An 11,078-nucleotide genomic window follows, 5' to 3' on the forward strand; every position below is an offset into this window, starting at 1 on the left:
ATTAGTTTTTTTTTACCATAGTTATTAAAATTATACCGGTATTGATAGATTAATTCTAAAAATTTCCAATCTAAAATATAATTTCATCGAAATTTAATTTAAAATAAAAAAATTAATATATATTTAAATTTGATTAATTTATCATAACTAAGGCAGCACTGGTAAACTATTTTTTTTTAAATAAAAAAATAAAATTTCATTTTAATAAAAAATATTAACTCGGGTTTAACAAGTATCCAATATATCAGACTGGCAGACACCATCTAATAACTAGCCTTTTGACCTAAGAAAAAACAAGGGACGGCTGTCAAATTGAATCGAAACAGCATAGAAAACCCTGATACTAGAAGTGAGCATAGCATTTCCACGCTCTAAACGCATCGGTTTATTCCTTCCCTGAACATAATTTTAATTTCGACTCGATCGTTCCTGTTCGGTGAGTCAGCACTTGCCGCTCCCGCTTTTCAAATCAAGCTACTTTTAGGGTTTTGGTGAAAATGGAGCCTGTAGCTTCAGTAGTAGACAAAATCAAAGGCGTCGCAAAATCAGGCCAAGACTTCGTCGACGGCCTCCTTCGCCGCCGCGAGAATTCTTCTCGCCGCAATCCGGTACTTGCAAATTTCTTCTTTTTCTTGTTAATTTTCGTCACTAATTAATTTCTTGCTCCTGTAGTTAATTGAATTTTCAATATTGTTAGCTAGAGCAATCTGAACTAATTGGATTCCATTATTAGTAACTTGATAGAAATCTGGGTTGCTTAAGCTTGACAGAAACTTGCTGGTTTCTTAGGTAACAGCAAGCTGTATGATGGAGCTTTACATCTCTTGCCATTTTATTATTTACAGATTGAGATACTGAAACGGCTGCAACGGGAAGCGTTTTCAGATCTAATGAAGCTAAGAGACAGGCAGGATAAGGTTGAGAGAGTGCTTTCCTTTTATAAAACATTTAAAGGGAGTCCTTTTCAAGAAAACAGTACACTTGTGAGGGGAGAGGTTGATGCTTCGGGAGCGATATTGATGGTGGGTGATGTTGATCAGGAGCATTGTGATGCTGTTGGTAGAGCAGGAATAAAAACCGGGATTAGGTCAAGGTTAACTTTTGAAACAATTGTTCGGCAGAAGGATTCTCTTTTGGCAGAGTTTGTGGCCGGTCAAAAAGGCGTAGTAGAGATTGGTGGTGTCTCGGAAGGTGCACTTACTCTAGCGAAAGTGTCGTATACGGCAAATGTTAATGACTGGCTTTCTGCTATTGTAATCCCAGTAGGAGCTCAATTTAGAGATCTTGATATGACTGCAAACTCTTCCAATCAGGTATAATTTGGTTGCCAATGTTAACTTTAATTTTGTTTTTTTTCTTGTTGTGTACTAGAACAATAAAACAGGAAATGCTTGCTAGCTATGTTAGGCACCGAGACCTTCCAGCGGTTTTCTTTCCGTTTTGTCGTGTGGCTATTATTAATGGTGCAGATGAGTTTGCTTGACCATATTGAAGCAAGGTGCTGCTCCCATCGAGACATTCGTGTTTCATTCTATTCTTAATTGTGATGGGAATGGAACTATGTTATATCCTGATGTGTATTTTGATAGGAACTGTTGCTGCAGCTGTCTCCAAATTTATTTAGTAAATTAATTGAGGTTCTCATTTCATGGCAGAGACATGGTGTTACTGATCTTTCATCTGTTGGACCACCGCTTTTGAATCAGCACAATGATGCGGCAATTGGCTTATCAGTGAGGAAATCAAATGTTATCGCTATGATGGCTCAGTCTGTTTCTGGACTGCGAAGGCAGCCATTTTTTGATGGAATTGGTCATGACTTCGGCACTTTTGGCCAAATTGTTTGTCAACTTCCAAAAGGAATAAAATTCTCACTTATGGGTCTGCAGCAAGTCGCTAAATCATCTAGTCACCACAGTAATCTCGGAGCTCTTGCCATTCCTGTTGGCTTTCTGAAACATCACGAATCTCCTGAAATATCGTTCCAAGACTCTGCACTACCTGTGGAAGCAAGCAGCCAAGAGATCACATCAAGAACTGGATATATAGCTCTAAAGTTGGAGTCAGAACTTGATGAGAGTACTAGAATTGGGGGTTGGATTGAGATGAAAAACTCAAATCCCAAGCATTTACAATGGGCTTTAAATGCATTTGATGACGCGGAAGATGAATTTGGATGGGGTCTGTGCCTCAGCGGGGTTTTTGTAGATCCTACCAGCCATGGTCGTTTGCAAGCCGAATCATATGTAAAATTGAATATAGGGAAGAAATTCTGCTTGAAACCAGGCATTACATATTCAAGGGATGGTAATGCCAAAATATTAGCTCTTATGCTTAGATCCAACTGGTCCTTCTGATGACCTGGGGCTATCTTTTTCACAGCAACAAGACAGGCTCCCTTTTTCGGGGATGTGATATCTTCTCTTCAATTATATAGTTCTTAGCATGTCATCATTTTTTTCTACTTATTTGCTAGTGTGAGCTGCCAAGATTTTGATGCTAAAGAAGGGCAAAGAAATATTTTGCTCACTTTCCTATCGACCATGCTGTGCTCTGATAATATTTGCAAATCATTTTAACAATGAATTTTTAGCTGGGCTTAAGTATGATGTTGGCTTTGCTTTTGGGATTAAACTATAATGGTTTTGTTTCGGAGAAAAGCATGTGGAGAAACTGAAATTTGCTAAATTTTTCCTTCAAGTATTGCAGCGTTTATTTTTATTTTTCAAAATTCAATGAAGATCTAGATTGGATTTTTTTTTTCTATCAACAACAAAGATGGTTTGATTGCTAAATGATATCATAACAGTTCAAAACAAAAGGTATGTTACAAAAACTCATTAGGGTTAGCATGTCATTAATTATTAAGTAGAAAAAAAAGGAGTTCAATTACTTCATTAAAAAAACAAGTCAATAATTTTATAAAAATAATAAAATTGAAATCATAATTGTTGAACTTGGCCGGTTTGGTTGGTGGGTTGATCTAAAAAATTTGTGATTTGGAGCTTGATTTAGTCCAAATTTTAAGTTAAATTAGAAAAAATATTAAATAAAACAATATGATTTCAAATAAAAATATTTAGCGAGATCAGTAATAAAAAATAAATAATATAAAACAATATTGTTTTAATATAGATATCGATCCAATCCCTGATAACTGTTGACTCTAGTTTTGTACTGGGCCACCACTTGGCCTTGTCATAACTAGGTCCTATGATTTCCAATACAGTAATCTGGGCTTAGCCCTTTATTCTGGTTTTTCTTTCTTAGAAAGGAAAGATAAGTTCCACGTGGCAAGCTCATAAACAACAACGATCTACCGCCACCGTTTCACACCGTAGATAAATATCGGGCTACATAGTCCCAAACAGTATAAAAAATCTTCTGCTTCCTCGAGAAGGCTAACAATAATTTCTTGTCGCTGTAGCTTCTATTTTCTCTCAATCAAAGAGAAAAATAATGTCGACGGGCCGGAAATTTGTTCTGAAAAGCTCAGACGGAGAGTCATTTGAGGTCGATGAAGCCGTAGCCGTTGAATCGCAGACTATAAAACACATGATTGAAGATGATTGCGCTGATAACGGTATCCCTTTACCTAACGTCACAAGCAAGGTTCTTGCTAAGGTGATCGAGTACTGCAAAAAGCACGTTGAGTCCCCTAAATCGGACGATCGTCCTTCTTGTGCTGCTGATGATCTTAAAGCTTGGGATACTGAATTCGTCAAAGTTGACCAGGCCACTCTCTTCGATCTCATCCTGGCATGTTCTTAATCTTTACTTATTTTGTGTGGGTTTTTCTGTTATGGGTTTTAGTTAATTGCTAGGGTTTTGATCTAATTGCTTTAATTGAATTCTAGGGTTTTGATTTAATAGCTTTAATTAATTACTAGGTTAGGGTTTGGATTTGTTTTGACTGCTTGTGTGGCTGTTGAAGTAATGAAGTCTACGGGATATAATGTGAATCAGGAAGCTGTCTTCATTGGGGATGTTGAAGTTTATGCCTTCAGATATTTTTTTATAAGACGTTTGGTGTTATGAATGTTGCTGATGCAGTTTGCGGCATGAAGGATGAGAGATAAGAAAAATAATTGGCTTAGAATTTTGGAATAGTGTTGATTATGTTGGCTCGCTGGGTTTAATGGAAGCTCTGAAGTGAGCCTACTAACAGTATCTGTGGCTGTGAGCATTCCGTGTGGTTGCGCCTGATGGGAAAGTTTGGTAATAGATCTCAAGAAGTCATATTTGTGCATCCGAGGATTTTTGTTTACTGTTGAGGGTTATAAGAATAAGATGTAGTTTATGTAGATGAAGATCTGCTTGAATTTGTTGTTTGACGTATTTTAATGTTCTTGCATTTCTGGCTGCAATTATGTCTCTGTCTACATTTACTTGAATTTTGTGTGGTGTTTAGGCTGCCAATTATCTGAACATCAAGAACTTGCTGGACCTCACTTGTCAGAGAGTGGCTGATATGATCAAGGGCAAGACTCCAGAAGAGATCCGCAAGACATTCAACATCAAGAATGACTTTACACCAGAGGAAGAGGAGGAGGTTCGGAGAGAGAACCAGTGGGCATTTGAGTAGAAGGAAAGAAGTTCAACCTGTATTTCTAATTGCCTTCTGTGTTGGACATGGATGGATGTTAAGGTTTTAATGCTTTGCAAACAATTTCCATTTTGTTTCCATGTCCCTTGTCTCTCCACGTCAGTTTCAATGTGCTGATATGGTATATGTCCTTGCCCTGTGATTTCTTTGTGTTTTAGATTACCTAATTATGCCATCTGTGATATGCTATCGTTGTTTCACCATATGATGCCCTACTACCAGTTCTTTGGCACCCGACATGTTCGGAACCTGCAAGCAAGTTTTATGTGATTGGGATGCTATGAAGTGATCAATTTCTTGTTTAGGTTTGGAAGAAATCCAATCTTAAGGTGATATTATGGATATTCAGGTCCCTTGCAGTCTTATCCGATGACTAGGCTGAGAGATCTCAGTGAGAAATATAAATACAATTCTCAGGAAGCTGTGTAGCCTGGCAACATGCATTCTTATATATATGCATTGAAGTTGAGATGTTATACTATGAGCAGCACAAGCATTCTTGTATTTATTTATTGTAAAATGCATCCTTTTGATGTAGCCTGAATCACCTGCTACTTGCGACGAATGGAGTGCGGACATTAAATTTTTTGGTTGTCCATGTAATTGACCCGAACATGTCTTTCTGTAATGGAGAGACAGTTGGAGTGAAAATTATGTGATAACTCAGTCTTTGGCCGTTCTTTGTGAACTGCAAGCTAGTTGGACGCACGGTGACTGTTAGACCAGTAGGTGCTTCAATGGTTAGAGAGTAAGTTGTGGTACCATCTCCAGCAACGTTTGTGAGGGTTCTGGTAATGTTCCTACTGTGTTTTCCAGTGAGGTTGAAAACTGCTATTGACGGATAGTTGATATTGGATATCATATTGACTTCCGATCCCTTCGGACAAGCAAAACCAGCTGGAACATCTTTGGAAATAACTTTAATTGTGGATATGTTGTACCCGTGATAGCACAGGAAGTTTAAGTAGTCAATGGCGGTGGTTTCATAAACTAGCCCTGGTTTCAATGCTCCGTTCGTGCTTATTTCACCTGCCCCATAATCATAAGCTGTGGCAATAGCACCTAATTCTGTTGTTATTGGGGCCTTCATATTGTTTATCTGAGATGCTGTATTCCAGAAAAAAAAGGAAGGAAACCGAGGAATTCATAGATTAATACGAGATTATGAAATATGAACCAAGTAAATTACTCTTGCTTGTTATAGACCTTCACCTGTTGTCATAATGGCAGACTTGATAGCAGAAGGACTCCAAGAGGGGTAATGGGATTTGAGCACAGCGGCCATTCCAGAAACATGCGGACATGACATAGAGGTTCCTGACATAATTTTAAATTTTGGGATTTCTCTACCTTCATCAGTTTCTTCTCCATCATAGGCCGTCCAAGCTGCAAGTATGTTTGATCCCGGTGCGGCTATATCAGGCTGCAAGGCAGGAAGGCAAGAGAAGAATTCATTAGCACACATACCCGTGGATCGAATCAAATAATATGTAGCTAGGAGGTACAGGCTTTGCCTTGAGGATATTCCTTGAGATTGAGGAAGGCCCTCTGGATGAAAAGTAGGAGACAGCAGGTGCTGGCTTATATTGTGACACCACCGTGGTGGGTAGGATTGTTGCAACTGGATTTCTGGGAAGACATAAAAATTTTCAGAACTAAAGTATATCCTTAAACGTTGTCATGAATCTGTCACTCGTACAGCTACATGTAAAGATTGTACCGAGATAATTGTGTCTTTACTTGGTTGAGTTTAGGTAGGCCAAGATCTCGACAGCATCCTTTGATCTGATCACAGTCATTGGAAAATCATCGAAATCAGATGCATCTCCATTTGTCTTGTCGCTGACCAAGACAGCACCAATTCCTTCCAAGTTCCGCACCTCGTTCATCTTATAATATGAGTTTATATCTTCATCATTGTCACAGATGACGATTTTTCCTTTGATCTTTTTCCCATCCATAGAATCTGGGTAGCAGTTTCTGAACCAACACATGTTCTATGACACAAGTCTTTGGTGCCAATGTCTAGGATCCTTGTGAACTATTTGTATCTCTTGTGAGTTTAAGCTAATGCATTTGTTATTATTTGTCATCTTTAGAAGCAAAATAAGGGGCTATCACATAGATATTGCATACCTGGCATCCCTTTCGTCCGCACCGGCCTTCTTAGCTGACTTCGCATAAATCAATGGATGCACTGGAGATTTTCCAATACTGGCAAAATTTATGGCTTCACCCTGAATTGAAATGAGAACACTCGTTATGTTTCAAATCCACAATTTTATTGGATGAAAGATTACTAGTAGCAAAAGCAAAACTTAAAGGCAACTTCATCAAGAAAAGAAACTTGATTGCTTCTAAGAAAAACATCTTTACCTTGATCACCTTGTTTTTATCAAACACAACATTAGACTCGAATCTCCGATCTATGGTTGTTGCAGCAACTGTCAGAATCCAGGGTGCACCATTCGAAACAGTTTTTTCCGATGGCCCATCGTTCCCTGCAGAGCAGACCACAGTGATACCATTCTCAACAGCATGGAACGCTCCAATGGCTATTGGATCTTCCTTAAAATCGGAGATGCGTGATGCTGGTGAACCTAGTGACAATGATAGTATATCAACACCGTCTTTAATGGCATCACTGAATGCAGCTAATATACTGGACCCAGCACATCCGTTTGGCGTACATATTCTGTACACAGCAATCCTTGACCCAAGTGATCCACCTTTCGCAGTCCCGGAAGCTAATCCATGGTAAGATGCACCGGGGACCATAATTCCTGCTGCAGTCGAAGCTACATGAGTGCCATGACCGTTCATATCTCTTGGTGTATTAACTAGTCCGTCATCGTCATCGTCAGGGCCATTGTAAGATCTTGCTCCAATTATTTTTCTGTTGAGGATCAAAACCATAAACATCATGAATAAACAAAAGCAAACTAATGGGAGAAAAAATTGTCCGATATCCAAATTCTAGTTGACAGCGCAGGTTTTACCTATTACAATTGGATGAGTTGAAATCTCGAGCTTCGACACAGGTGCCCTTCCAGCTTGATGGTATTGGATCCATATTCTTGTCACTAAAACTCTTAGACTCGGGCCAAATACCTGCATTTCATGTAGCTTGAAGCTTCCACGTCATTTTTTGGAAAAAGAAATGATGCTTTGAGTTTATATAGAAAGTACAAGAGATTTCACCTGTATCCAGGATTCCAATGATCACATCATATCCTCGAGAAGATAAGTTAGAGTCAGAATTGGGGCTCAAGTCGATCTTTACATCGGTTCCGTATTTCAAGAAATCCCATGAACGAGTTGTGTGGAGCCGGTAGACAGGATCAGGAAAAACTGATACGACCCCTGGGTTTTTAGCAATTGATTGTGCCTCTGCTGCTGATAAACGAGCTGTAAACCCTGAAATTCCATGTTCGTAGCTGTGCACTAGAGCATTCTTTCTCCTAGCAAGCACAAAGATATTCAGGCTACCGAATCACTTTGATATCGAATTACTTGCGCAAGTAAAAGCAAATTTATCATGTTTTTCTTAGATTGTATCCTCTGCTCTGATTTATAAATGTTAAGCCATCACACAGATCATTTAAAGGTGAGTTTAATGAGTATGGGACAGAAAAAGTTCACCGTTTTAAGACAGAGCTCAGAAGCTGGGCATGTTCATTCTTTGAAGAACCATTTGCTGTCGCAGCTCCCATGTAAACAATATAAACACCATCCTTCTCTCCCTCGTCTGCTCCTGATACTACCAGAAATACATCGAAGAGGATAAGGAACAGCGCATAGCATAGGGCAGAATATTTCATAGATTTAACTGATGGGGCAAGGCTACTCTAGTTTATTGATGTTCGGATACAAGTGAGAAAGCTATTAGACAGCCATCTACTGCTACTTATACTAGTATGATGGTGCTTGTATGTGATAGTCGGCAGCCGCAGACCCAATGACACATCCTCCAAAGTGCGCCATTGATCATCTTTGGCACTCCATAGTTGGAAATGGTGGAGGTGGTGGTGGTGGTGGGGTGGTGACGGTACATGGAAGTGGTGGTGGTACAAGATATTTTTATATTAATTGCCCTCACGGCACCAACTAAATGCGCCCCCATCTTGAGCATAAATGTAGAATAGAAGGTTGGCAAGGGAACCATTCATGTACTTAACACCCGTTTGTGTGCCTGAAAGCAAATTACAAGGAAAATTTTCTTCGGTAAAGGCATATTAAGAAATAAATTATTTGAAATGCTTGCATGTGCCATAAAAAAATAAGTTCAAAAAACATTTGTCGTATATATTGAGAATAGCTTCTTTTTTGTTTTATTATCCTTGTTATATTTGTTCAATTGTCATTCCTACTCCCTTGTCTAGATATGCTTTTGCTAAGTTAGTTGTTGGAATTTTTTCTTTTGCACTTCAAAAAGAAGAAGAAGAGGTTGATAATTACTCTCAAATGTGATATCTTTCCACTAGGGATCAAGCACGTTTTTGTCTTTTTTTGAGACATAAAGGGAGAGTAATTCCTTCTTCCAATCATATTTTTGGTGCACGCCGAGTATGATTGTCATCATTTTCATGATTGAGGACAAGAATTATTCATCGGGTACCAATTTTGGCAACAATGTATATATGTGGAAAAGGAATAGTGAATGAGCCAAAATTAGGATAGAACTCATCAAATCAATGCTTGTGCCTCTTGCACATGCCCTGCCACACCAAAATTAGTGTCCATATACTTCTGTTAACAACTCTTCTTGTAAAATATCAATCGGGTCAATTTTAATCTGTCATATTGACCAGAAATTGTTACTTCTTCTAAATTGCAGGCTAGTTGGAACCACTGCGATTTTTATACCGTTCGGTGCTTCAATGGTTAGAGAGTATGTTGCAGCACCATCTCCAGCAACATTCGTTAGGGTTCTGTTAATGTTCCTGATCTGATTTCTAGCGAGGTTAAGAACCGCTATGGATGGATAGTTGATAGTGGACATAAGATCAACACTCAAGTCCTTCGGACAAGCAAAACCAGCTCTAGAGATGGGGATGTATTGTGGAAATAAGATCAACACTCAAGTCCTTCGGACGATCTAACATCTTTGAAAGTAACTTTAATTGTGGATGTATTGTTGCCGTGATGGCAAAGGAAGTTTAAGCAGTCAATGGTTGTGGTTTCATAAACAAGTCCAGCTGGTTGTAATGGTCCACTAGAGCTTATTTCTCCTGCCCCATAATCATAAACTGTGGGCTGTAATGGTCCGCTTGTGCTCATTTCTCCTGCCCCCTTAATCATAAGCTGTGGGTATGACACCTAATTCTGTTGCTGTTGAGGCCTTCATATTGCTTATCTGAGACGCTGTAGGCCAGAAAATACACCATTGATTTGGTTATGAAAATCGCCAAGTGATTTAATTTTTGTTTTTGTAGATCCTTACCTGTTGTCAAAATGGCAGGTTTGATTGCAGAGGGGTTCCATGAAAGATAATGGGATTTAACCACAGCAACCATTGCAGAAACATGTGGACATGACATGGAAGTTCCCGAAATCACGTTGAATAGTGTGGGTTCTGTACCTTTTAGAGTTAGTTCTTTATCATTGGCCTGCCAAACTGCCGGTCTGTTTGCTTCTGGTGCTGCCATTTCAGGCCGCAAGGTGCAAAGAAGGGAGACAGCAGAGCAATTTATTTACACAAATACTCAGGCGAGGCTTCTGTGACTCGTGGGAGATACTATCCAATGAAACAACATGCCTAGGAGGAAGAGGCTTTGCTTTTCCTTGAGGATATTTCTTGAGATGGAGGAAGGGCCTCTGGATGAAAAGTATGCCAAAAAGGTTGGCTTATATTGCGGCACCACTTTGGTAGGTACGATTGTTGCGACTGGATTTCTGGGAGGTTTCAAAATTTATCAGCCAGAGAATTGCCATAAATTTGTAGCTGATACAGCTGAGTTGTATCGAGATGATAGCGTGGATCTTGCTTGGTTGAGTTTATGTAGGAAAGGACTGCAGAAGCATCCTTTGAACTGATCAGTCATTGGAAATTCCATGAAATTATTTGCAGCTCCCCTTGTATTGTCATCAACCAAAACAACACCAATTCCTCCCGAGTTGTGTGGCGTTGGTAGACGGGATCGGGAAGAACTGATACTACTTCAGGTTTGTTAGCAATTGACTGTGCCTCTGCTGCTGATAAACGTGCTGCAAACCCTCAAATTCCATGTTTACAGCTGAGCACCAGGGCCTTTCTTTCTCCTAACAAGCACAAACATACTCAAATTAAACATCAACGTTTTTATTATTTAGGTGAGTTTTGAACTGGAAAATCTGTTCTTATACCATTAAAAGAATTCTGAAAAAAATGATTATTTGATTCTTTTTTTTCATAGATTGAACAAACCAATAGGCTGGAAGTTGAATGAAATAATTCATGGATGAAGCCCATTCAAATTTACAATAAAAAACA

The 11,078-nt window shown here is 39.0% G+C and overlaps 3 protein-coding genes across 4 annotated transcripts; 2 read left to right on the top strand and 1 right to left on the bottom strand.

Moving 5' to 3' along the window:
- Nucleotides 1–289: 289 nt before the first annotated feature.
- Nucleotides 290–2,451, top strand: LOC118062004 (uncharacterized). 2 transcript variants are annotated; one of them, XM_035075670.2, is made up of 3 exons: nucleotides 290–608; nucleotides 790–1,313; nucleotides 1,656–2,451. In XM_035075670.2, exons 2-3 carry the CDS (start codon nucleotides 891–893, stop codon nucleotides 2,355–2,357), a joined length of 1,125 nt encoding a protein of 374 aa, XP_034931561.1. In that variant the 5' UTR covers nucleotides 290–608; nucleotides 790–890; the 3' UTR covers nucleotides 2,358–2,451. The 2 variants fall into 2 exon arrangements, with proteins under 2 accessions (XP_034931561.1, XP_034931559.1); XM_035075668.2 differs by having other exon boundaries at nucleotides 291–608; nucleotides 846–1,313.
- A 921-nt stretch (nucleotides 2,452–3,372) lies between these two features.
- LOC118062003 (SKP1-like protein 1B) lies at nucleotides 3,373–4,686 on the top strand. The gene is made up of 2 exons (XM_035075667.2): nucleotides 3,373–3,759; nucleotides 4,412–4,686. The coding sequence occupies exons 1-2, from the start codon at nucleotides 3,460–3,462 to the stop codon at nucleotides 4,583–4,585; spliced, it is 474 nt and encodes a 157-aa protein (XP_034931558.1). The 5' UTR covers nucleotides 3,373–3,459; the 3' UTR covers nucleotides 4,586–4,686.
- Nucleotides 4,687–4,994: 308 nt separating this feature from the next.
- On the bottom strand, nucleotides 4,995–8,845 carry LOC118062002 (CO(2)-response secreted protease). The gene is made up of 9 exons (XM_035075666.2): nucleotides 8,249–8,845; nucleotides 7,808–8,067; nucleotides 7,606–7,717; nucleotides 6,983–7,502; nucleotides 6,743–6,843; nucleotides 6,347–6,586; nucleotides 6,121–6,235; nucleotides 5,819–6,029; nucleotides 4,995–5,713 (listed from the first exon to the last, which is right to left on the bottom strand). The coding sequence occupies exons 1-9, from the start codon at nucleotides 8,425–8,427 to the stop codon at nucleotides 5,151–5,153; spliced, it is 2,301 nt and encodes a 766-aa protein (XP_034931557.1). The 5' UTR covers nucleotides 8,428–8,845; the 3' UTR covers nucleotides 4,995–5,150.
- Between the last annotated feature and the right edge of the window lie 2,233 nt (nucleotides 8,846–11,078).

Source organism: Populus alba, chromosome 5 (assembly GCF_005239225.2).
Source record: "Populus alba chromosome 5, ASM523922v2, whole genome shotgun sequence".
Taxonomy (NCBI): Eukaryota; Viridiplantae; Streptophyta; class Magnoliopsida; order Malpighiales; family Salicaceae; genus Populus; species Populus alba.

Coding starts and splice junctions, on each gene's coding strand:
- LOC118062002 (XM_035075666.2), bottom strand. CDS start 8,427: ATGAAATATTCTGCCCTATGCTATGCGCTGTTCCTTATCCTCTTCGAT. Junction 6,030..6,120: donor TCTCAAGGAATATCCTCAAG/GCAAAGCCTGTA, acceptor CCTGCCTTGCAG/CCTGATATAGCCGCACCGGG. Junction 5,714..5,818: donor GTCTGCCATTATGACAACAG/GTGAAGGTCTAT, acceptor TCTGGAATACAG/CATCTCAGATAAACAATATG.
- LOC118062004 (XM_035075668.2), top strand. CDS start 498: ATGGAGCCTGTAGCTTCAGTAGTAGACAAAATCAAAGGCGTCGCAAAA. Junction 609..845: donor ATTCTTCTCGCCGCAATCCG/GTACTTGCAAAT, acceptor TATTATTTACAG/ATTGAGATACTGAAACGGCT. Junction 1,314..1,655: donor CTGCAAACTCTTCCAATCAG/GTATAATTTGGT, acceptor ATTTCATGGCAG/AGACATGGTGTTACTGATCT.
- LOC118062003 (XM_035075667.2), top strand. CDS start 3,460: ATGTCGACGGGCCGGAAATTTGTTCTGAAAAGCTCAGACGGAGAGTCA. Junction 3,760..4,411: donor CTCTCTTCGATCTCATCCTG/GCATGTTCTTAA, acceptor TGTGGTGTTTAG/GCTGCCAATTATCTGAACAT.